The sequence below is a fragment of the Panthera leo genome, chromosome D3 (genome assembly GCF_018350215.1).
Source record: "Panthera leo isolate Ple1 chromosome D3, P.leo_Ple1_pat1.1, whole genome shotgun sequence".
Classification (NCBI taxonomy): domain Eukaryota; kingdom Metazoa; phylum Chordata; class Mammalia; order Carnivora; family Felidae; genus Panthera; species Panthera leo.
The window spans coordinates 79,464,136-79,491,508 of NC_056690.1; the positions used below are offsets into that span (position 1 = coordinate 79,464,136).

The 27,373-nt window shown below is 39.4% G+C and overlaps 1 protein-coding gene and 1 long non-coding RNA gene across 3 annotated transcripts in view; one reads left to right on the top strand and one right to left on the bottom strand.

The window, feature by feature from the left end:
• Nucleotides 1-27,373, bottom strand: part of LOC122203589 — a 163,402-nt gene that overhangs the window by 125,062 nt on the left and 10,967 nt on the right. The window lies entirely within an intron of this gene.
• Nucleotides 1-27,373, top strand: part of CDH20 (cadherin 20) — a 50,682-nt gene that overhangs the window by 11,806 nt on the left and 11,503 nt on the right. Inside the window, exons 4-8 of the mRNA XM_042910539.1 lie at nucleotides 45-212; nucleotides 4,792-4,979; nucleotides 14,473-14,726; nucleotides 21,080-21,216; nucleotides 23,979-24,100. Of these exons, the coding sequence (XP_042766473.1) occupies nucleotides 45-212; nucleotides 4,792-4,979; nucleotides 14,473-14,726; nucleotides 21,080-21,216; nucleotides 23,979-24,100 (869 nt within the window). The remainder of the gene's footprint in view (nucleotides 1-44; nucleotides 213-4,791; nucleotides 4,980-14,472; nucleotides 14,727-21,079; nucleotides 21,217-23,978; nucleotides 24,101-27,373) is intronic.

Consider the following 27,373-nt stretch of genomic DNA (forward strand, 5'->3'; position numbering starts at 1 on the left):
TAAAAAAAAATAAAAATGAAAACAAAATCTTTTCTGCCCTGCAGGTGTCATTAGGACAGCTCTCATGAACATGGACCGAGAAGCCAAAGAATACTATGAAGTGATTATCCAAGCCAAGGACATGGGAGGGCAGCTTGGAGGGTTAGCTGGGACCACAACGGTCAACATCACCCTCTCAGATGTCAATGATAACCCACCCCGCTTTCCCCAGAGTGAGTACCTAACCAATGAGAATACAGATCTCAGGCCAGAGGGATGCACCTATTACAGAAATGAAAGAAAAAGGGCAGTCTGAGTTCCTCCTTAAGTTCAATTATCCATGGGTTCCCTTCATACATTTATTGTGCAATTCTCACATAAACATTTCCCTTCTGGGTCCCAACATCCCATGGCACTATACCAGTGTTTCTCACTTTTTTCATTATCACCTCTCTCTGAAGCTCTTCTAAACTTTTTTTTTTCCTTGATCGTCATGCCCTGCACCCTGCCCCATAAAATTAAATAGTAAGGAATAAGATTTTGTTGGATAGGGGTGAACTTTAGAAAGCTACAAACCACTGTAGCGTCTAAGATTTTTTTTTTTCAGATCTCCCCCTTCCCCGAACCAATGTTTGTCCCCTAGGAGACAATACTGCCCTGTTGAGAATGCACACAGAGAAACTAAGCCAAAACTGTAGGTGAACACATAGCAGCCTAACTATTTAACCAGTCAACTCATAAGAGTACCAAGTACCTGCTTTGCAATGGCACCGGCCATGAGGGATACAAGATACCTGAGATCCAGTTGCTGCCCCCATGAAGCTTAAAATTCAGCTGGGGAGTACATATTCTAAACTCATAGGAAGTTAACCAACAAGTAGATTTGCCATGCCAGTTGAGTAGTGCAGAATGAAACTTTCACAATGAACTAAGAAGCCTTCACAGAAGGATGATACCTCAACAGGGGACTGAAACATATAAAAGATTTAAACAGAAAGAAAGGACATTCCAGAAGGGGGAAGCCATTCAGTCATTCAAAAAAAATATTTGTTTTGGGCACCATCTAGGTATGGGACATAGAGTGGTTTACAAAACAAACAAAATCTCTGCTTTCCTACAACTCATTCGAGTAGAATCGAAATGTAAGGAAAAAGAAATATATATATATAGATAAATATCTAGATATATATCTATATATATATCTATATATATCTATATATCTACAACAGAAAGACCTGGAAATAAAGTAGCGAACGGAATTTTATGTTCAAAGACCGCCTAAAAGTGGAGACGTGCTCTTCAGTGTTTCAAATGTGTTATATTTCTAAAGGAAGTCACTGAAAAGTTTTCGAGCAAGACAGAGACATAAAAGAAGGCTAATCTGACAGCCAGGTACAGGAGGGGTTGGCAAAAGTGGAGGCTAGAAGCTGGGGAACCTGTCAGGGGGCTTTTACAATGGTCAAGATTTGACCTAATAAGGACTTAAAGAAACAGCAGAAGGAGTGGAGTGGGACTAACAAGAAAACATGGATTTCTGTCCCCTGATTTCCTGGCTGAAGGAAACATGGCAGAGGGTGGAGTCAAAGATGACTACGATGTTTTAAGTCTGGGTGACAGGGAGAAGAATCGTAGTACTGATGGAAATAGAGGATGCATAATGGAACCAGTGGCAGGGGAGGAGGAAGACAAATACGGATTTGAATATGAAGTGACAGCAGGACAATCTGATTGAATGTCCTTAAGGAAGGTGGAAATACAGAGCTGTAACTGTGGAATGGAGCCCAGCAATGGAGAAGGGAATTTGAGAATCAGATGCCTAAAGGGAGCCGTTGGAGAAATGAGAATTCCAGGTGAAAGCACCCACAATTCCAGGTGAAAGACTTGACCAGGGAAATCAGGTTAAAAAAAAAAAAACTAAACTAAAACCAGAGTCAAACCAGACTAGTAGCTGAGTAGCTATATTCTGAACCAGACAGACCAAGTGAGCCATCTCCTTTATCTCTGAAAGATAGAAGAAGTTCAAATACTCACATACAACTGGTGTACACAAAGACCCCCATGAGATTTTATGAAACAGAAAGGCAGAATACTAGGTAAGAATTTCACGAATGGCACAAGCAAGTAGGCTGAGAAGCTAATCGGCTCTACCATACTGAAGAGCAGTGCATCGTGGAACAGTTTGTGAAATGCCATATGGATTGGTTTCTTACTGCTTTGCTGATTCTGTGGGTTCTATCTTTATTACTTCACGAATGTTTCATATTGCACGCTATAGATTATATACACTATATATATGTACACTATAGATACTATTTATACTATACATATATACTATATATACTATAGATTCTTGAACATCCTTAAACTACCCTATTTGGCTTTTAAATTTGACACTAGAGGGTATCTCCAATGAAAACAGGGCAAAAAACCATGTTATTATGTAGCTCCTAAGTGTGTGAATTTGGACAAACCGCAGGAAACTCCTATCACCCCAAACCTGCCAACTTCACAACGGCATCACACAACACAACAAGAACGAACCAGGGTTTTAGTCCTGCCCCGCAAGCCAACATCTTAACACCCATTCTAAAGCAAACATTTTGAGTTGTCACTTTTTCAAAATAATGGAGAATCCAGCGTAGAGTAAAAGCATGGACTATGTTGCACAGAAGATGAAATGTAAATACATAAAAGTAATCGTCGTTAGGGAGCCTGGGTGGCCTAGTCAGTTAAGCATCCAACTCTTGATCTCAGCTCAAGTCATGATCTCACAGTTCCTGGGTTTGAGCCCCATGTCAGGCTCTGCACTGTCAGCACAGGGCCTGCTTGAGATTTTCTCTCTCCCTCTCTCCCTCCACACTGAGCATGGAGTCTGACATAGGGCTTGATCCCACGACCCCAAGGTCATGACCTGGGATGAAATCAAGAGCTGGATGCTCAGCCGACTGAGCCACCCAGGCACCCCTTGACTGCTCATTTTAAAAATTCAATTTTCCTTCTTTCTTATAAATATTACCATAATTTGATCATGGGATGTTGACCAAATGACACAACTATTATTTTACACTGAGCAAGCTCAGTTACCTTTAACTGAACCAAATACAAAGGAATATCGAGATCTTAGGCTATTTATTTCTAATACAATCCATCATGTGTAGAAATCTTACGTATACGCTTGTTTAAACACAGAACACGTAGCTTTCCTGGTGTGGGAATAATACTTGTTAGTTTTTCCCAAAAGTTCTGCAATAATCCTCAACAACTGTGGAAGAGAATGGAAAGAGATCATGAAATCCAAGTGCCTGCCAGCTTAGTACAGAACTTAGCAATTTCCTGGCTCATATTTGCAAAGAACAGGCTTTATTTCTTTTCCTGTACAAGGGAGGGTGCTGTGAGCTGGTTGGGTGCTATCAACCTCCCCAAATCTTTGTGAAACTCAAGCCCTTACATCCCAGGCTTCCCTGCAGCTTGCCAATACCTATTAGAATAAGAGACCATGAACATACTGAAAATGTGATTGTGTGATTTTCTTTGTTATTTAGTCAGTCACATTTTGATTGACAAAATAATGAAGAACGTCAAAAAGTTGAGCCCCAGAGAAGGTAAGTTAGTGAAGACACAACTCTTTGAAAATGAAAATGAACTAAATTTAATTGTGAATTCAAAATATCAAGTTGAAAAGGAGAACATTTCCAACTCTGAGATTCTCACAGATGTGACGGCTTCTGGGATATTCTAACCTGGAACAAGAGAACAAGACACAACAGAGGTCTGCAGTGGGCAGGGCTGAGGGCAAGGACGCACTGATGGACAACACACGGAGCTGGAAGCTGGTCGTAGAGTAGCTGGAGCTGCTCTTTGTGGCTGTTCCTCATTTAGAGCTCACTGATCCCCACTAAATATGGGCAAGTGGACAGAGCTAGAAACTCCATATGCTGGCCAGGCCACGAAGGAAAATGTGGGCATTTCAAGTGTGAACAGAATAAATACATACTTTGCAATCATAATATTTTTTCCTTTGTCAGAAGGAATTAACATTTGGGGAAACAGTTCATTAGGAGGGACCGAAAGATTGGAAAGCAAGATAATTCCTTCCACTCTGAAGGTAGAGTCACTGAGAGAAGAAATATTTTGGGGACACCTGGGTGGCTCGGTCGGTTAAGCGTCTGACTCGTGATTTTGGCTCAGATCATAATCCCACAGTTCATGGGTTCAGGCCCTGTGTTGGACTCTACACTGACAGTGTGATGCCTGCATGGGATTCTCTGTCCCTCTCTCTACCCTTCCCCCACTCTCAAAAATATAGAAACTTTAACAAGGGGGGTGGAGAAGAAATATTTTTGTTTTCATCTTGTCCTATTCTTTTTTTTTAATATTCATTTATTTTTCAGAGAGAGCATGAGTGGGGTAGGGACACAGAGAGAGAGGGGGACAGAGGATCCGAAGCAGGCTCTGCTCAGACAGCAGCAAGCCTGATGTGGGGCTTGAACTCATGAACCATGAGATCATGACCTGAGCTGAAGTTGGACGCTCAACCAACTGAGCTGCCCAGGCACCCCTCATCCTGTCCTATTCTTAGGATTAGGTCAAGCTATTTTGGTCCCTCCTTATCAAACATCCAGTATAGACTATGACCTCATAATGTTTGCTCAGCCTGTATGGATTTCAGTTTTTCCTCTGTAAAACTCAAGTTTTAATTCTTAAACCAGGAGGAAGGCATTTTGCCCAGCATGTCTGATATGATTTGACACTATTGAGGCATTTTTTATAGCAACAGATTACACGAATGCATGTTCTGACCTTTCTTCACAGAACATTATCAGATGAGTGTGTTGGAATCAGCTCCAGTTAGCTCCACTGTGGGTAGAGTATTTGCCAAGGACTTGGATGAGGGAATCAATGCAGAGATGAAATACACCATCGTGGATGGAGACGGTGCAGATGCCTTTGACATTAACACAGATCCCAATTTCCAAGTTGGCATCATAACTGTGAAGAAGGTAAGGCAACCCCTCTTTTCAAATCATGTTAATGGAGGCTGGGAATACATATGAGGTCAGTAAGGGCTGTTACACTAGAGGTATGTAATGTTTTAAATCCTCGGACAAATGTTCTTTCCACTTGTTAAAAAAAAAAAAACCTCCTTTCACTTACATGTAAACACTGGCTGTGTCATCATTTTACAGAGAGGGTACCATGTGATGATAAAAATATAATTATGTCATTTCTCCTAAGTCATTACTTAATCACTTAAAAAACTGTGGTAGCTTAATTCACTAATGATGTTAATGACTTGATCAATGTTTACAGTTGAATAACACTCAGACTTCACTATTTTACACCATAAATAATAAAGCAAGCTATAATATTATTTATGAGTCAATAAATAACATGCAGAGATTTTTTAATTGCTACTCGAAGATCCACAGATGCTAATTAGTCTTGGAAAAGTTTTATCAAACATAGGTACTGAGTGGTATTATCACTTGAAATTCCTTTGCTTCACAAATTACCAAGTTTTCTGAATATAAGTTTTCTGAAAATCAATTTTTTCTGTGACATAAAACACATATGGATATATCTGGGTGGAAAATAAAACCTTAAAAAATTGAAATTTTATCGTCCTAGTAGCTCTATATGTGATAAATTCAAAAACTCATTGATTTAATCTTCCATCTCCTCTACTTTAAATACATCTAAGATATCTTATTTATTCAACAAATATTTGTCGAGCATCTACCTATGTGCCAGGTATCACTCTACACGCATGATGTAGACAGTAAGTAAAATAACTGAAAATATCTGCCTTTGTGGAGCTTACATTCTAAAAAGGGGAAGAAGATAGTTGAAATACCAAATAAATCAACAAAGTAATATAGTACTAGGAAGTGACAAATGCCACGGTGGGGAGGGGTAAAACAGAACAAAAGTGAGATCAGAAAAGCCAACATGACTTCAAATTTAAATTGGGTGTTTGGGACTGGCTTCACAGACAAGCAACATTTATACAAAGATTTAAAGTGGGTAGATTACAGCACAGAGCTGGGCAGGTTGACAATGCACACCCCTGGGAGGTGCCTTACAAATGACTTCAGTGAGAACTACACACAGAGCCCTGCAGACAGGGAATGGGCATGGAAATGTTGTTCCAGGCAAAACCAGTGCCAAGGCCCAGAGATGGGCTCTGTCTAGTCTGTTTCAAAAGCAACAAAGGGGTTGATAAGGCTGAGTACAGGGGAAGACTAGTAGACGAAAAAAGTCAGACCTATACAGTCTGACTTATAGGATCCTATAAAGAGTATAGGATCCTATAAAGAGTATAGGATCCTATACTCCTTATCCTATAGGATCTTACAGGCTACTCTAAGTACTTCTTCCTCTGAGTAAAGCAAGGAACACCTGGAGGACTTCAAAACATGTATGACGTAACTGGACTTTCATTATAAGATAATTACTCTGTAGGCTGTGTGGAAAAAAGACCATAACAGAGAAGCAATAATCCAGGTAGGAGATGATGGTGGCTTGGCCTAGGGTAGTAGGAATGGAGGTGGTGAGATAAGGTCAGAATCTGGATATAATCTGAAAGTAGAGCTAACGGGATTTCCTAACAGCCTGAATGAGGATGAGAAAGAAAGAGAAGAACCAACTGAGCAACAACAGAGCTTCCTCTAACTGAGATGGGAGAATCTGCAGGTAGAGAAGGCGGCAGGCAGGTGGTGACAAATACTGGGATTAAGTGTGGACATCTTACCCAGATGGAGATGTGTAGTAGCTACTGGTTATAGGAATATGGAGTCTAGAGAAGAGTTCTGGGCTGGAAATATAAATTTGGGAGTCACAAGCATATCAATGCTGCTTAAAGCAAATCCAACAGAATGACATTCCAAGGGACTGGGCACATACGGAGAAGACAGTGAAATGAGCCCTATAGCACCCCAGCATGAAGAGGTCAGAGAGAAGGGCAAGGATAAGCAAGGAGACTTAGAAGGAGAGATCAGGGAAACAGGAGGAAAATCGAGGGAGTGTGGTACCCTGGAAGGTATTAAAAACTGTTTCCAGGAGAAGGGAAAGACAAATGCTGTTGAAGATCATGTGAGAACATTGAAAGCCGACCACAGGGAGATCATCGATGACCTTGACAAAAGCATCAAAGTCATAACTTAGAATGGAGCACAAGTTAATAATGTCTTTAATGACAACTTCACTACACGCTATTCCAGAGTTGAATTAACACTGATTTAGAAGGGAAAAGTTCACGTTTGTCCTGTATTTACATAAGCAATATACAAACACAGCAAAAGAACAGATGTATTCAGCATTCCACCAACCAGAAATCTTTATAAACCAGCACACGATGACCTCAAAACAGTGTAAAGTGCTGGTAGTAACTTCAGAATAATCAAATGAACCTGGATGTAATTTAAATATTACAATTTTGTATTTTATTCTCATCCTTTGAGCTCATAACACATTAGAATTATAAAAGATGACTAAAAATGGTAATACCAATTTGGTATATGACATAAGATTAAGAACACTCCCCTATGATGTGGCATGCCTCAAGTAAAGAGTTAATAATACACTGCCTACCATGACTGGTAACTGTACACAAGGTAAATGCTCAAAGATTTGGAGAATTATTGTTTCTTTAATGCAAAAATTTTCTTTAAAAAAATTAAATCAGAAAAAGAACTTTTGGCATTCCCCATATATTTTAAATTTCATTTTGTATCTTAAAATAATATATAAGACTGGGGCGCCTGGGTGGCGCAGTCGGTTAAGCGTCCGACTTCAGCCAGGTCACGATCTCGCGGTCCGTGAGTTCGAGCCCCGCGTCGGGCTCTGGGCTGATGGCTCGGAGCCTGGAGCCTGTTTCCAATTCTGTGTCTCCCTCTCTCTCTGCCCCTCCCCCGTTCATGCTCTGTCTCTCTCTGTCCCAAAAATAAATAAAAAAACGTTGAAAAAAAAATAATATATAAGATAATTCAAAATAATAATATATCAGTGTATTTTAAATTATTAGAATATGGCTTAGACCTTATTATAGGCCATTTATTTAAAAAAATACTAACTATTACAATTTTGTATCTGAAGGGAACCCCACAATATTGTTTCTCCAGCTCCCTTATGTGGAGAAAAGATTAAACCTTCTAAGATAGACCACTATCTTTCACTGTCATTACTAAAACTATATCCATATTTAATCAAAATAGGCATCAGTTTTGCCAAGGTCATTTGGATTTCTCTTCTGAACTTAGGAAGTGATAGAAAATAGAATTAAAAAAGAGGTCAATAAGTTGGGTAGATGGACAAGTCAAATATAATAAATACTTTAGAGGCTATTGAATGCTCAGTCTGTACTTTTGGAACAACATTCACTCAGATGCCTGACCCACACCCATCTTCCTACTTTGTCATTAATAATGTCATATAAAAGTGAAACAGAAGTTCTGCTTTTGATTTATTTCCATAAGCCCTATTATTTGTCTAAAAAGCACATACTTTTTCAAAAAGAAAAATTAAGTTGAATTGATAGAATTGGGTCTTCATAAAACCACACTGATTACTACCCAGTATCTTGGGTCTTTTTGGCTTTTAAGTAATCAATCAATTGATTTCCAGTCTCTTAACTCAAATGCTTGAAAGATAACTTGAAACACGTATTTTTCAGATTTCTCTTTATTCTAGACGAGCGTGCCGTTATACCCTACTCCAGTCTTCAGCATGTCTTCTATCTGCCAGCATACAACAAGCAATTGTTTGGAGTCCATTTTTCTCTTAGGCAGGCCACAAAAAGCAAAACTTCCATATTTCGTCAAATCTAAGGTGCTCATGAAATGTAAATCACATCATTGTTTTATAAAAGAAAAAAAAACTCTTGCACTTTAAAAAAGAAAAAAAAACTCTTGCAATTCAAATGATACAATGCTTTCTTCTTCCTTACGGTTTTTTTTTGTAAAAAGCTCTTATTGACACAGATACATGTGCTTCACTAATATCAGAGTTACTCCCTGCTGTTGTTTCCAGGCCATTCTGCCCACACAACAATTTTTGTTTCATTGTCAAATCATAGTATAATCATTCTGGAGACATTTTAGAAGGTAATAAAGTTCAACACATGTAGTCCCAACAATGTGCAGAACTCAGCTGAAATACATGCATGCTATCTCCTGCTGGGCCTAAAGCAACTGTAAGATGCCATCAATTGGAGAAACAACTCTATTTCCAAAATGTCAAAATATGAAAAGATGCACGCCTTAAAATCACTGAAATATTGTAACATAAAATCTGTGTATATTATCACCCAACTGGTACTTGTCAATACTCGTCAATACTTGAACTGAAAAACTTTTTTGCACTATTCAATGTAACATTTTTTGCTGCCTTTCAGGTTTTAGGCCCTTGCTAGGCACTGGGGAATAAAAATCTAATTCTTAGCCTTTGCCCTTGAGTTTGGTGAAAAGAACCAACAGGGTCACATTTGTAAAACAAAGAAAGAAGAACCATAATAAAAGAACCACAAAACATGACAAAGTACTATAGGAACAGAGGAAGGAATAATTAATTCTGCTGAAGGAAAGTACATCACTATTTTGTGCCCAATTTTTGTGGTTCAATTTGCAAGAATATAATGGCTCTTCTTATGTGCTCTAAGTCTAGGAAATTTCTTGAATTTGGAACTTGGGTTCTAAGATTATTCTTCTTTGATTTACTATTATGACTATGGAAATAAACAATTCTTTGATGTTAAAAAATAAGTACAAAAACTTTTCAGGACAAAAGTCAAATTCCTATATCAATTGTGAGCAACTTAAAGCTTAGGGTATTTCGGGCAATGCTTTCTTTCAATTTTAAATCATAAAATTACTTAAGTGAGGAGACAATCTTAATGTAATCATCACTGGGTAATTTATTTCCAAAAAAATTTTAGCAATAACTAAAAACTCACTTTAGTCCTTTCAACAGATAGTATTGGAACAACTGGATATCCATATGCAAGAGAAACCACTTTACTACCTCACAAAAACAAATTCAAAATGGATCATATACTTACCTAAACGTAATAAACTAAAACTATAAAATTTCTAAAAGGAAACATGGAAGAAAATCTTTCTGACCCTTATCAGGCAAAGATTTCTTAGATATGACACCAAAATCCCAATAAGAAAGTGATAAACAAGACTTTATTAAAATTAAGAGTTTCTTTTCTTCAGGGCACCTGGGTGGCTCAGTCAGTTAAGTGTCCAACTCATGATATCGGCTCAGGTCTTGATCTCATGGTCATGAGATTGAGCCCCATATCGAGCTCTGTGCTGGTCATGGAGCCTGTTTAAAATTCTCTTTTTCTCTCACTCAGCCCCTCCTCCACAAGCACCCATACATGCTCTCTCTTTCTCTCTTAAAAAAAAAAAAAAGTTTCTTCCCTTCAAAAGCACTGTTACAACTAATCACAGGTTGGGAATAAATATTTGCCAACACTTGTCAGATAAAGGACTTGAATACAGAATATATAAAGAACTCTTCAAGAAGATATAAAAAACTGCTAAACATTAGACATTAGGGAAATAGAAATCAAAACCACAATGAGATACTTCATATCCACTAGGATGGCTAAAATCAGAAAAACTGATAAAATCAAGTAATGACAAGGATGTTGAGCAGCTAGAACTTTCATACATTCCTGGAGGGAATTCAAAATGATACAGTCACTTTAAAAACTGGTGTGGAGGGGCACCTGGGTTGCTCAGTCGGTTGAGCATCTGACTTCAGCTCAGGTCATGATCTCACAGTTCATGGGTTCGAGCCCTGCATCAGGCTCTATGCTGACCATTTGCTCAGAGCCTGGAGCCTGCTTCAGATTCTGTGTCTCCTTCCCTCTCTGCCCCTCCCCACTCACACTGTGTCTCTCACTCTATTTCTCAAAAATAAATAAATGTGAAAAAAAAAAAAAAAAAAAAAAACAACTTAAAAACTGGTGTGGAGGGGTGCCAGGGTGGCTCAGTCAGTTAAGTATCCGACTTCAGCTCAGGTCATGATCTCACAATTTGTGGGTTCGAGCCTCACATCAGGCTTGCTGTGGTCAGTGCAAAGCCACCTGGGCGCTTCGGATCCTCTGTCTCCCTCTCTCTCTGCCACTCCCCCACTCACACTCTCTCTCTCACAAAGACTAAAAAAAAAACCAAAACAAACAAAAAAAACTTACAAAAATATATAAATAAAAATTGGTCTGGAAGTTTCTTATAAAGTTAAAAATATACTTAACCATATAATCCTACAATCCAACTCCTAGGTTTTTACCCAAATTAAATAAAAATCTATGTTCACACAAAAACCTGTATGCAAATGTTCATGGCAGCTTTATTCATAACCATCAGAAACTGGAAACAACCCAAATGTACCTCGAGTAGAGAAGATATAAATAAACTGGTACACCCATATCCATACAGTAAATAGTAATAAAAAGGGACAGACTATTCATTCACAAAATAACATGGATGAATTTCAAACGCATCATGCCTAGTGAAAGAACAGATTCAAAAAAGTATTTCCTGAACAGCTCCATTTATACATTTTTTTTAATTTTTATGTTTTTTTTTAATTTTTATTTTTGAGAGAGAGTGACAGAGAGAAAGAGAGACAGATGGTGAGTGGGGGAGGGGCAGAGAGAGAGGGAGACACAATCTGAAGCAGGCTCCAGGCTCTGGGCTGACAGCACAGAGCCCGACCCGGGGCTGGAACTCGTAAACCACAAGGTCATGACGTGAGCCAAAGTTAGGTGCTCAACCACCCAGGTGCCCCTACTACGTTCTTATAATAGAGACACAACATGGATCAGTGGTTGCCAGTAGGAGGGACTGACCACAAAGGAGCCACTGGACAAGGAGCAATGGTGGAGTAATGACAGTGATGGAACTGTTCCATATCTTATCACGGTGGAAACATAACTATGTGTTAAAACTTACAAAACTTTATACTAAAAAAAGACGAATTTGAATGTATATAAATTAGACCTTAATTAAAAAGAAAATACAAAATGGGGTGCCTGAGTGGCTCAGTCAATTGAGCATCCAACTTCAGCTCAGGTCATGATCTCACAGTTTGTGAGCTCGAGCCCTAAATTGGGCTCTGTGCAGACAGTTTGGAGCCTGGAGCCTATTTTGGATTCTCTGTCTCCCTCTCTGCCCTTCTCCTGCTCACGCTGTCTCTCTGTCAAAAATAAACATTAAAAAAATAATAATACAAATTTATACCAAATTACAAAATGACTTAAAATTAAGGAAAACAAACTTTACCTAGCTCAAACCTACCATAAACAACAGTGCCTACTTTGGGTTACCAATAAGCAAGAATTCTAAGAGAACATAATGTAATCTAACAGGAATAGATGAATATCTAAATTTTGAGAGTAAGTATAAATAAAATGAGTTCGTAGGGCACTTGGGTGGCTCAGTGAGTTAAGCATCTGGCTTAGGTCATGATCACACACTTCGGTGTATTCAAGCCCCTTGTTGGGCTCTGCACTGACAGTGCACAGCCTGCTTGGGGTTTTTGGTCTCTCTCTTCTGCCCCTGCCCCAGTCACGCTGTCCCTGTACCTCTCAAGATAAATCAATAAACTTTAAATACACAGATAAATAATTGGTAAAACTATTCCTTCAAGTAAAACTACTCCTTCCTATCATATAATCTGAGTGGTAGATTTCCCTGTTAATAAAACTTTGCCTTGTTTAAAACCATTTTATTTATTTACTTATTCACTAAGTTATCTCTAAACCCAACATGGGGCTCAAACTCAAAACCCCAAGATTAAGAGTTGCATGCTCTACTGACTGAGCCAGCCAGGCACCCCTGAAGCCTTGCCTTTTGACTAAGAACTAAGGAGACAGGCAAGCTGGTGAAAATGGTGCCTGGTTTTAAATGGGAATGGCTGACAGCAGGACACAAGGAATACAACGTGTACGTTGTAAGTAAATGCAAAACAAGTAGTAAGGGAACAACAACAAAACAATGTTTTGTTAGAATTTGAAAATACCCAATTTAATTAAAGCCACTTCTGCTGTTTCTCAAAAGCTAAGCACTTAATTAAATGGACACATGCCTCTTTCTAACATCAAATGTGCTGACATGCAGCATATTTTATGAAAAAAAGTGCCAGTGAATATTTAGTTAGAAAAATTTAAGTCACTGCCAAGTGGACAGGTGACTTTGAAGCTTTAGTTACTGCTTCGCTACCCACTGTAATTATTTTAAAGGTTGGACTTGCCATGATTTTTTTTTATTATTGGTGATGTTTTGAGGTAATTATTGCTCAAAACATTTTGATATTTTTTAAAAAAAAATAAATGGATCATTCTTTTTTTTAACATAAAAATAAACGGATCGTTCTTAAGGGATACCATTCAAGTTCACTTTCTACCCTAAAATGTTGTATTTTTTTTTTGACAGAAAATATTCTTATGGTATGAATAGATTTTAAAAAAAGGAACCATCAAAAATATTATATGTATGACATGGAATGTTACCAGACAAAGTTAAAGTTTTGTGGATGGCCTCTGAATGAGGAATTTAAAAATCTAGACCAGCAGGGCACCTGGGTGGCTCAGTGTGTTAAGTATCCAACTTTATCTCAGGTCATGATCTCACAGTTCATGAGTTCGAGCCTCGCATCAGGCTCTGTGCTGACAGCTCAAAGCCTGGAAACTGCTTCGGATTATGTGTCTCCCTCACCCTCTCTGCCCCACCCCACTTGTGCTCTGTCTCTCTCTCTCAAAAATAAACAAACATTCAAAAAAAATCTAGACCAGCATTTCCACTCTGACACTACGTAACCATGTCTGCTTAGCCCAGTATTCTGAGCTTCCTGTGTCTCAGTCTCTCCAACTGTAAAATGAGGCCATGGACTTAGGTTCTTAAAAGAGATTTTACAGGAGAACAGCTATGGTAAACTTAATACACAAACACTGATCTAACACAGTGCTCTGAGAACCCTTGTAAGGTGCTTATGGTAGCTCCTTGGGGGTAAAATTCACTATTGCCTCTGTACTTAAGAATTTTTTTAAGAAGAAAATGGAAAAGACTTAGGCCTCAGTTATATGTATATTCTGAAACTGGCCTCAAAATCTCTCTTAATTATCCCATCTTTTCAGACAAAGGAGTATCTCTAAAGATAAGGTAACGAGGCTGATTAAAGAGGAGGCACAGTAGAGTTGAGCCTGCCCAGAGTACAGTGGATGTCCTGATCAGGACACTGGCTGCCTTCACTCTCTGAGGTGTCTAGCATCTTCCTTACCTTCTTTACCCGATTTGTGGAAAATGACCTTAAGAACAAGAAATACAGAACAAGGGAAAAATTCCCTTGTTTTTCCCTTTGCCTCTTTCCCACCATTTTAATGAGGATGGAAACCCACCCCTAGCCGTCAATCTTGGCCATCCTTTAGAACCTTGACATACATGCTCACGGCTAATCAATTTTCCTGTTACTGTTACTTTTCAGCCCCTGAGTTTTGAAAGCAAGAAAAGTTACACCTTGAAAGTGGAAGGAGCCAATCCTCACCTAGAGATGCGTTTTCTGAACCTAGGCCCATTTCAGGACACAACAACAGTGCACATCAGTGTGGAAGATGTGGATGAGCCCCCCATATTTGAACCTGGCTTTTATTTTGTGGAGGTTCCTGAGGATGTGGCAATTGGAACAACCATACAGATCATTTCTGCCAAGGACCCAGATGTGACCAACAACTCAATCAGGTTTTTCCACAGATTTCACCTTTCCTACATTTTCTAGCACTTTTTCCCTTTTGCTTCTTCTGAAGACTCTCCTTAGTTCTTCCTGTTTAAATAACACGGCCTTTTCACGTTATTTAGAAGTATTATGTCGGCAACTCACTGTCAACTGGTTTAGCAAAAAGCACACGTGTGCACACACACACACCTTAGTTTTCAATCATGGCCCTAGTGACATTTTGAGATGGATTCTTTGTTGTCATGGGCTGTTCTGTGCATGGTACAATGTTTAGCAACATCTCTGGCCTCTACCCACTAAATGCCAGTAGCACCCCTGAGTTGCAACAACCTAAAATGTCCCCACGTTTACCAATGTCCCAGGAGGAAGGGGTGGGGAGGTCAAAAGCATCCCCAGTTGAGAACTACCAATTCACATAAAGCACAGACAGACACATATATTACCAAAACATTAAAAAAAAAAAAAAAAAAACCTGTCAAATCTTAGGGCACCTGAGTGGCTCAGTTGGTTAAGATCTGACTTCAGCTCAGGTCATAATCCCACAGCTCGTGAGTTTGAGCCCCACATCAGGCTCTATGCAGACAACTCAGAGCCTAGGGCCTGTTTCAGATTCTGTGTCTCGCTCTTTTTTTGCCCTCCCTGCTCATTCTCTCTCTCTCTCTGTCTCTCTCTCTCTCTGTCTCAAAAATAAACATTAAAAAACAGTTCTTTAATTGTCAAATCTTAGTGAGGAATACAAAAGTGATCATGGCACACTCTTTCAATTTTTAGGAACATTTTTCTACTTTAAAAAGATTAGAAAAAAAGTATACTATATGTATTTCCATACACTATAGAAAAAAACATAGAAACTACTCCTGTCCAAGGCTTCAATCCCATGTAGAATGGCCAGACAGGGCTTTCTATTTCAAGCCTTCAGATCAGTCTCTCCAAAGTATGTTCTGAACTTAAAGATTCCAATCAAGATGCTTCCCCATCAAGGGGCAGAGGAGAGCGGCTCCTACAGCCATGGGCATTTCCTCCCATCAGTTCTGGAACCAAAGTGCAAACAGCTGGTGGACAGGTTGACACCTCAACCTTCCAGAGCAACTGCCAAGCCTCTGAAGCTCAACACAAAAGATCAGGATTCCAAGGCTGTTTGAGGCCATCTGTCACATTCATTGTGGAAGCCACATGGTAAAACGGATCTGGGGCTTTGGTGCATGCAGACAATACATTTTAAATGCACCCAATTTATCAAATGCCTTTTCTATCATGGGTACTTCCTTCACCTAGTGCTATTTTGTATTTAAAATGTGCTTCTTCAGTTCAACGAGGACAGTTCTCTCCTGAGAATAACTATAGAGGGGGAAATCTGCTTCGTCTAACCAATTAGTAAACATTTCACATTTTCAGGCATTACAGAAACGGCTAAAATGATTTTGCTTGAATTCTGATCTCTGATTGTTAGAAGCCAACTAATCTTTCTAGTATAAATTATACCAACTTTATAGAAGTGATATTTCAACCTTAAACTTTTTAAATGTATGATAGGAAGGAAAAAGTTAGTGAAACTAAATTATCCCCAACAGAAATGATACATAATAACCATAACATAAATGAAACAAATTCTGTAAATTCATACTTTCAGAAGGCAAGAAAACACACACACATATATATTATATCTATCATATATTAGAGATAAAATAACATATCATAGATATAATATATGTATCTTCTAATCAATTAGTTAACCTACTCATGTTAGGGAAGATACTGTGAGGAAAGCTTCAGAGAATAAAACTTTATGGGGGGAAGAGAGAAGTAAAACAAACACAAGCTTGAAAATATCAGAGCCCATGTCTAAAACAGTCAATCAGAAGACCCAGTGGATACTTCTGCATCTTCTTTTTGGATTCTAACTCTGGACTTCCACATGGTTAGCACTGGAAATATGACTGTTAGACGAGTCACACTGCTAAATGACAAGCAAAAGGGACTGAATGGAGTCAGAAAACACACACCCTAGAGTGTATGTGCAGTATTCAAGACTGAAGTCATGATCTCAAGACATATGTAGAATGAAAGCAAGATACCAACAGGCCTACATCCACTACTGCCATGGAGCAGTAAGGCACACACAATTAAGAAACCCTGTCTGGCTAACAGAAAATGCTGCTTCAGATGACTGGCCTTTGAAAACCATCAGTAGGGGGGCCTGTGTGGCTCAGTCGGTTAAGCATCCGACTTCAGCTCAGGTCATGATCTCGCGGTTTGTGGGTTCAAGCCCCGCATCAGGCTCTGTGCTAACAGCTCAGAGCCTGGAGCCTGTTTCAAATTCTGTGTCTCCTTCGCTCTCTGCCCCTCCTCTGCTCATGCTCTGTCTCTCTCTGTCTCTCAATAATAAATAAACGTTAAAAAAAAAAAAAAAAAGAAAAGAAAAAGAAAAAGAAAACCATCAGTGGGTCAGCATCAGGAAGGTAGATAATGAAGAGGCTTTCTATTCCAATAGATCCCAGTCAGGAGGAATCCACGAGTGAATGACTCGGCCAGAGGCAGAGAGCAGGGTCCACTGGACGTATTCCGGGGCAGCACTCTAGGTCCTGAGAGAGAAACTGGCAAGAACAGCCTGACGGCCACAGGCCTGGAGACAACAGATAAGCATTCAGGCAGAGAGGGCAAGGGATTCCACTTATCAGAACTGGGGGTAATTTTCCCTCTGCATTTTGGGTGCAAAGGAGAATTCATATTGCTAGCTTTAGGGTCCCTGACTCTTTGTACAGCCTCACAGCAATAAAGAATGGTCCCTAAACCCAAGTAGAACATCAGGGGTCCTGGATTCTCAGAAGCAAAAACACTTAAAATCAAATCTCTGGAGATAATTTAATAATCCCACTTGGAAATTACTGTCCTGTTATCTTTCCCCAAATTGTTCATTTTATCCTTATTTTTTCCTATAGAAGTTATTTTCTTTTAAAATAATTTGCATGTTATATGCACCTTGGCTACTTCATCTTCTACATTTTTATTAAAATTAATGAGATTTATAGTCCTAAAAAGCAAACACATATTAAATTGCCCTAAAATCAATATATCACCTGAAGTTAAAATGTTATAGATAAAAGGCCATTTAATTTTTTAAAAAGATTGTTAGGACTTTTATAATCTCCTTTCTAGAAAGTCTATGGCACGTTCAGGCATACAAACTGGTCGTGATTTACTAGTAAACCCCAAAACTAAATCTCAATATTTAGTTACATATACATGAAAAATATAATGTTTAGTATCTCCTAAACAATTTAGGATCTCCTAAATTTTTTAATAAATGCTACAGGCACTTCTGGCAAACAGGAAACTGAACCATTTGGCAACTGAAATAGACTTCTGCTGGTATGGAAACAGCCTGCCCTCCTGTGCTCTCCTACGGTGTGTGTGTGTGTGTGTGTGTGTGTGTGTGTGTGTGTATGTGTGTGTGTGTGTGTGTGTGTGGATTTAGCAAGCCTGCTCGTTGACGCCCTACCTTCAAATTGCTCCCAAATTCCGAGTGTGTCCTCAGCCAAGCCATTAAGCAGGGAGCCCAACAAACACTAGTTATTGTTCACTGAAGGCTGTTTTGTCTGTGTATATTATGCCTATTCTGCCCATAATAGGTGAGAATATTATGGTTAGAGAAAGGAAAACCACCTACATAATTCACTAGTGTGTCCCAATGTCCCATTTTCCATCTGTACCTACACCTTTAATTTGTTCTCCTGCCTCCTGAAAACTGGCCCAGCGTCCCATCCAGGGCAGGGAATGCTACTGCTGCCGCAATTCAGTAGCTTCTGCTTTGGGAAATCGGAGGGGGGGTTCCACCTGCTGAGGAAGGCTTCTCTGAGGCGAGCGTGCGGTGCTTCTGCTCGGTATGTCACCAGGCAGTACCATCAGGGTTCTGTCAGTTACTTCTGTCGCTCCATCTCCTACACTGTCTGTGACATTTGCTGTGGCGCTGTAGGTCTGAGTGTAGAAAGCTGGCGCATCATAGAGGCCGGGGGCTGCCTCGGCACTGTGCCTACCGCTTGGAGAGCCGCCACCAGGGTTATGGCTCTGTGGGCTGAATGGCTGACTGAAGAAAAGACTGTCATGAGCCAACCAGTACTTTTTTCCAAAGACAAATTCAACTCTTCAAATAGTGAACTTTAAAACTACATCACTAATTACACCTAGAAAAGAAACGCTCCAATTAATTTTAAGTGAAATTTTTAGGCATTGTTGGTTCTTTATTAAGAAGCCAATAGTTTGCTATCATGGCTTAATCTATCTTCAAGAAGAGAGAAGGCCGTGTTCCCTTAAAGAATTTCCTACTTTCCATGTGCAGTAAGGCGGAATGGTGTGGTGGTTAGCAGGAACCGGAAACCAAACTGCCCAGGCTTGATTTCAATCTTGAGCAAGTGACTTAACCAATCCAAGCCTCAGTTTCCCTACCTATAAAATCAAGACACTGTACCTACCTCTTAGGGATACTGTAAGTATTAAATGAGCCAATATATGTAAGGTGTATAAAGCAGTGCCTGGCTACAGTAAGTGTTCATTAAATAGGGTCAGAAGCAGAGAAAGGCATTAATGTACTTCCTTAAATTTCCCAACTCTTGGAGAATTATAACTGAAATGATTCCAACTTCTCCAGCCCTTAGTGGTCACCTTTCCCTTTAATTCATAATCTCTGAACAGCCATTCTGAATTCCTACAGAAAAAAAAAAAAAAATACGTCTTTGGAAGAAAACATTTTACCAAATAATACATATACATGACATAATACATACATACATATGTGTGTATGTGTGTGTGCATATATACATATCTACACCCTTGTACATATTTGAAACAGGAGTTTTACCATCAATATTTACCCTCACAGCAGTCTGGCATGCGTATGTTCTATTTCATTTTCTTCAACGCTAGTCTGAAAAACAATGCACTAGAGAAACTTATCAGTCCCATCAAAATGGCAGTTTCCCAGTTTCCACAACTTTAAGATATACACTGTAATCGCTGAGAACTCTAAATAGAATTCTGAACCCAATATATTACAGTAGTTTTTACATGTACATATATAAATATATATGTGCTACCTTTGCAAATTATTAGCTGTTTAACTGTATGAAAGTGACTTAACTTCTCTTAGTTTTCTTTTCTGCTAATTGAGAGAATACCTACCTCCTAGAGATTTTATAAGAATTTTAAAAGAAGCTATAAAATATCTGGTATTCCATAAATGGCAGCTATTATAATTATTCACCATTACCAAGGACTACATAGATTCTCAAGAATGGTTCTCAATCATGGTGACATATTATGGAGGGTTTTAAACGTACAGATGTCTGAATCTCCCTCCACACTAACTGAATCTCCCAAAATAAGGACCACGTGAAAGAACACAAAGGGTCAGACTGCCAAATCAGGTTCAACAGGAATTATGGAGTACCCAGGTAAATAATAATTCAAAGGATACAGACAATAGCAAACTATGAGGCAAGCATTCTGTCCTTACAGAGGTCTAAAACCGTCAGGTAAATATCCTTCTTTTCCTGTGTAAGGATGAATTTTGCTCGACACTGAACATGAAAGATAAATGCAATGAAGCGCACTGCCTGAACAAGAATGTAGCCATTTGGGTTATGGAACATCTGCTTTGTATATCCCATTCATTATATAACTTACATGATATTTTCTAACAAGTTGTGCCCCATAAATTCATAAATTCCAAGTTTATTTACATGATGCAACCCAGTCAAACCTCGTTCGCCCTACTAAAAATATTGCATGAATAAGGACTCTCTAGCTATTAAACACTATTACTGTGTTTGTCAGATCAGTCATTAGCATGTTTACAAAGGACCTAATGCAAAATCTTTCCTTCTCAATAGGTGATACTAATTATAGGGACTGGAAACACTAACTACAATTTTTCCAGTTCCAATCCAGCATTTCAAAAACTTAAGTGAATAAAATTCATTTTGAACAAAGACATGCAGAGATTGATACTCAGAATGTCCCAAAAGCCTTGGGGCAGTATTAAGATTTAAAAAGCTGAAATGGATCTTCAATTGGCTTAAAACTGCCCTAAGCCTTGGTACCCTGTTTTATTTCAACTTATGAATGAGAAAATTCAAGCAGTAATACTTTGTTGTTGGTTTTTTATGGGTTTTTTTTTGGGGGGGGGGTGTTGGTGGGGGATTGTATCTGGACATGATGAAAACAGCAAATGCAGTCTTCTAAGTGTCCATAACTCAGAACTCGTTGCACCATGTTTCCCATAGTATGCACTCAGTTCTCTCATGAAATATGCTGTAGTATATTTATCCAAATAAAGCAACGCATTTAATCTGTGTTTTTGCAGATATTCCATTGACAGAAGCAGTGACCCTGGAAGATTCTTCTATGTTGACATTACAACAGGTGCCCTAATGACTGCAAGACCCCTTGATCGGGAGGAGTTTTCTTGGCATAATATCACTGTCCTTGCTATGGAAATGAGTAAGTAACACAATAAATTGCTCTCCATAATGTGACAAAATATAAGCATTGTAAAATGTAGACATTTCTAGAGCTTGTTGGAACAAGCATTACATTCTTTATGGGAAGAGACGGAAATTATGGTTTATACAAGCAAGTGAATGCATTTAGTTCAAATACTTACTGAGTATCTCCGATATACCTAGTCCTGTGCTAGAGATTAAAAACTAAATAAATAAAAAATAAAAAATAAAAAACAAGACACTACACAAAAGCAATACCAAAAATAGCATCCTTAAATCAAGGAGCTAGACTTCTATATGAAGAAAGGGACAATTCCTGAGAAACCTAAAAGGCTTTGAATCCTTAATAAGACTGGAATGCACACAAATAGTATGGTCAGGGGGCAAGAATTCCTGTCCCCTTCAAGCGTCCGTACAGCTGGACTAAGAATCAAATTGACATGAGACAGATTAACAAGAGAAAATCTAATTTAACAGGCGTATATACAGGGAATCCACACAGACATAAAAATTCCAAAGACAGGCACAATGAGCTATACCTGTCATTCTGAACTACGGAGAAGGGGGTAGGAGTTTGGAATTTCAAAGGAAAGGAATGCACTTTACAGGACTATAAGAAAAGCAAATGTTTAGTAATCAGAGGCTAGCCCGACCATACAGATGCGTCCCTCAAATAAAATCTGTTGATAACCCTTATTCTGGGAAAAGTTCCCAATTTAGATTCTTCTCTGTGGGTTAAGGGAGGGACAAAAGTCTGTCTTGAACCCACAGGGCTTCAAGTCCTTCAGCTCAAAATAATCCACATGCAAGAGTGGCACATGGGTGGGGGGTGGGGAAGGGGGTTGCTGTCCTTAAGTATAAAATATTATCACTGGATGAAAGGCAGCATTTATAATATATCACCCTTACTATGCACACACATACACACAAACATGGACACAAAAATTTGAGACATCTTGCACTAAAAGGCAGATTTATGGGGCGCCTGAGTGGCTCAGTTAGGCATCTGACTCTTGATCTTGGCTCAGGTCATGATCTCACAGTTCGTGAGTTCGATTCCTGCATCAGGCTCTGCGCTGACAGCACGGAGCCCGCTTGGGATTCTCTCTCTCATGCTCTCTCTCCCCTTCCCCCACTCGTGCTCGCTCACCCGCAAAAATAAACATTAAAGAAAGTAATAAAAGACAGATTTATGAACATAAATGTAAAAATGGAAAACTACTAAAAACTAGATTAACATTTATTATAAACTTCACAAAAAAGTGGAGTATTTACTACTATACTCAATTTTTTTTCATAACACCTGGTGATGGTAAAAGTTCAGGGAAATGCAGACCCTGAGGTACTGGCAGAATTATGTACAGCCATTCAGAGAGGCAAATGGGCAAGTACGTTTTGAATTAAGATTATCAAAAATATTCACAGTCTTTTTCCTCAAGAATTCTACTTATAATAACCCTCTTAAAGAAATAATCATAGATACCAACAAAAATCCATGCACCAAATGTCTACCGCAGTGTTATTTTAACATAAGGGGGAAAGTGGGAATGACCTAAAAGTCTAATAACACGAGTCTGAGTAAATTGTTATAACCACACAGTAAAATGAGATTATCAGCAGATATTAATATACATGTCTTCAAAGCATATTTCAATGACACAGGATAATACTTCCTAAAAGTTCTAAATCCAACTTTTTAATTTTGCTTAATTGCAGTCTATGCATGTGTGTGTATGTTTCCATACTTTCGGACACATATGTAACATTACATATATAATGGATACAGCCGGTGGTGGGGTTGTAGATCCTATCTACCCTGATTTTTTTTTTGTATTTTCATGATTCCTTCTATAAACAAGTACCATGGTTATAATGGAAAAAAATTTAAGTATGTCAGCACTTTTGGTAAATAGGCAATAGAAATATTTAAGGGGAAAATATAGCAGAGCACAGGTCTTTGGGGGAAAGAAAGGAAAAAAGAGTACGGCATTCTGAGATTTCATAAAACTATTTAGGAAGAATAATTTACGTGTCTTATAATTTCTATTTTGTCTTCCTGGGATGTGGCCAAAACAAAAAAAGGACAGCAGGAACATTCCTGGGGCTGTGAAATTGTCCTTGTGTGCCATTGCCAAGCAAAAGACAGACCAAAAAGACACACTCCCCCGTGAGTGATTATGAGTAACTTCTCCTGCCCCGGCTAAAGATACAGATTTGGTGTGTGTTTGATCCTGAAATATCTCCTTAGTCCCTAAGCGGAAATAAATGTGCAGTGTTATCTGGACTCCCACAAATAGCTTGAAACCTTCTGAAATATAATTCGATTATTATTCCATAGGAACTGATTACTCCACAGGAATCAAGCCAAGCAATGCCACAGAGTATACATCCAATTAGAAATGGGCTGTTTTCAAGCCCAGAATACAGAACTCACCTGTCTTTAATTCCAGAACCTGAAGCGTGAGCCTCTTTTTTAGACGCGTTTTACGATACTCACCACCCCCTGGGAGTCAGACTCTTCTCCTCAACCTCCTGACGTCACACACTCTCTCAGACACACCCCTTGTTTGCCCAGGTGCCTACGTTCTGACCGCACTCTTACTAGGCAGCACACACACCCTGCATTTATCTTGCCATCTTCATGTTCTTTACCCATTCCTTTAAAACGACAGACTGACAAGGTGAAAACCCATTCCAGCAAAGAGCCACCTTCTTGGACTGCTGACCCCTCACCTTTGGTCTTCTTTGTGTTCTCTTTAGACAACCCTTCCCAGGTTGGAAGTGTTTCCGTCACAATCAAAGTCTTAGATGTGAATGACAATGCTCCAGAATTCCCCAGATTCTATGAAGCTTTTGTATGTGAAAATGCCAAAGCAGGGCAGGTAAGGCAGTCTGTGTGGTGTGTATGTTGGTTAATCTCCAACACATAAAAAGAACCATTACTGGGGCGCCTGGGTGGCTCGGTCAGTTAAGTGTCCGACTTCGGCTCAGGTCATGATCTCACGGTCCGTGAGTTCGAGCCCTGCGTCGGGCTCTGTGCTGACTGCTCAGAGATTCTGTGTCTCCCTCTCTCTCTGCCCCTCCCCTGTTCATGCTCTGTCTCTCTCTGTCTCAAAAATAAATGAACGTTAAAAAAATTTTTAAAAAAAAGAGCCATTACAGATAACCAAATGTGCCCTCAAAGAAATTGAGACTCCAGAAACTAGCAGTTTACAAGAGTCCCCGACTTCTGTGCATCATGCCGCAACAGTCTGTTAGGAAAAGCATGTGGAGCCCCCCGTGCATTTTATGACCTAAACAATGCTTTGATGGTAGCCTGATTCACAGGGTGGCCTGAACTTATCTACCCATCTTGTGACTCAACGGTATAGTACCGACTACAGGAATATGTGCTCTGGGTCCTGGGAGCGAGGGACCATGAAGACCAGGAGAAGAGTCCTCTTTTCCTCAGTTGAGCACTAACAGCTGAAAATATCTGCAGTAGGGAAGGTTTATTCTTGTATCTTTCCATCTCCCTTTCTTAACTTCTGACAAAGGGCACCTTGTTGGGGGACTGCCTGCCCTATTCTCAGAATGCTTTGTTACCTAGAATACCTACACTCTCTCTCCTCCCTCAATTAAAACACCATTTTCTTAATGTTGTTCATGTCACGTAAATTTTGAGAGGAAAGGAATCTGAAGGAACAAGTTTCTACCGATTTGAGACAGCCATAGTTCTATAATCTGTAGAGACATATTTGTACCTTCTTTTAAAATATGCTTTTAAAGGTAAATGAATAATTTGGTTGATCAAACTCCAAGTGGTGTAACTGAGAAACATCCAGAACTCTGCCTGGAGTAGCCATGTAGTCATGCGTGCAATGGGCTACTGCCCACCCTGTGCCCACCCTTCTGTACCTCAGAGCACAGGCCATGGCCCTGCTTCCGTAAGATGCTTTCTTGTCTACCTATAACCCAACAGACCCCCAATAGTCCTAATTTCTTCTTCCAAAGTATATTCTATGGTCCTGTGGATTCTGGTGGTGAGGCAAATGGGTCAGTATAGTTTTAATATGAAACTTATGAGTCTATGAAGCACCTATCTACAAGGCAAGGACTCATGCTTTGGTACTTCAGGTCTTCTGGCTGAAATGCAGATTTTGCTTTCACTTCTACACCTGGAAAGTGGCACCTTGCTGCACAAACTGACGAGTGTGTACAACCAAAACTGCTATCGGCGTCCGTACTCACCAAAGATTGAGTCCACACGTCTCCACCATTCTCACTCAAAAGTGATTCACATTCTCCACAGGGAAAAAAAATGTCCTACAATGATTCTCATCTAAATCATCTTATCCACTGTTGCTTAAAATTCAGTGTAATGGTCTATAGCACTCCTCTAAAAATTTTTTCAACAAGTCTAGGATAATTTTACTTCCACATATATTGAATTTCTAGGAAGACTTGAAACATTACACAGCTAATAAAAGTTACAATGCTGACTTTACAGTGTAACAAATGATCTGTGTTATTATAAGTAAAGAGAGAAAGTATCAAAACTACCTGTATACGCTCTCCCGCTCGCAGTTATATAAAGTTATGACTACATGTGAACAAAGACTGGTGGAGGCAGGATACAAAAACAGCAAGTTACTGTGCTGTGGTAATTGAGTTTTGAGTGAGAAGGTGTGGACCTTGATTTTAATAATTTCTTTTATATTATAATATAAAAATTTCATATATAGCCTATGAAGTAAAATATATAAAATTGTATTGTATAAAATTTTACCATGACAAATGTATAATACACGACAAAGCTAATTACTAATCTCTATTATAAAGAACGTGACTAGCAGCACAGCAAATTAACCTCTTCTCCCCCAGGAAACGATGTACTGACTTTCTTAAAGGTCTTCAGAATAGAAGGTGTATTCTGACAGCTCAATAGCACTTCAACTACCTCTCTTATTTTTGGAGCACACACGTACATCTCCCATTTCTACATTTCTAAATACATCTTTTAATGGCCTATTAGTCCTCTGAAACCCAATTTATTTGTGACTTCAAGTTCAGGTCATGAGCTACAAGTCTGTCATATTTATCATCTTTAGCCCAAGATACTGAAAGTCCTACCCCTTGATTTTGGCTCTGGGACATGTTTTGAAGACTTTTCAAAAGCACACAGCTCGGTAGGCATGTCTGGCGTATAAAGAACCAGGCCTTCTTGGGTTAGAGGCGTCGGGTAGTTGTCAGCTGTGTGTCCGCCGAGGCGGGATATGTGCTTTCCTCCTCGCAAGCAGCCAGGAAGGAGGCCCACAAAGAAATCAGACAACATGCCTGATGCTGGCTAAAGGCAGAATGAAACCAGCTAAGCAGAATACTGCATGGCAAGTGGGGCTGAGAAGGAAATCTGACCCGTCAGGATAGTGGAGGGCAGGAGAGCAGGCCACTATGTTCCCAATTGCTACAGATAACCAAATTTGCCACCAAAGAAATTTAGCCTCCAGAAACTAACCCAGCAAGGCAGTGTCTTTGCTCACTCATTCTTTAAAAGCCCAATCATGGACCAGTCCTGTACCTCAGGGCCCTCATCTCACCAATATATTTATGATTTCACAGGTCAGATATTCTGAAATGATTTACCCAACTATGTTTGCCAAGTTATATATAATCAACCATTTATAACATTCAGTAAGAGGTAGGTTTTGTTAAAAAAGAGAGAGAGGGAGATTCTGTCTTTATGTGTTTGGCACTGTGGGAAAGATGGAAAATACAGGATTTGTCTCAGTAGGGATAGGGTGGTAGGGTGGCCCTCATATGTGAGCAGAACTGACACTAGGCTATGCCATGGGGCAAGTTCATCTCTCAGTGCTCAATCAACCTCTCTCCTTTATGCAACTCCATTCCTTCAACCTTTAGGTTCAAAAGAGGCCAGCTGCCAGTTGGGTTTGCAGGAGGCGTAACCAAAAGTGGAGTTCTGGTATAAGATGTTTATTAAGGAATGCCCTTGGGACCAATGCCTGTAGAAGAGGACGACTTTGCAGGACTAGGCAAAATGAGAAGTCCAGCTGTGATGCAGACCCACTAACAAGGCTTGCATGACTTCAAAGAGCTCTAGAACTAGCTTGCCCAAGTTTAGATGGGATGGTCAGGCTTTTACACTACTACATCAGTCA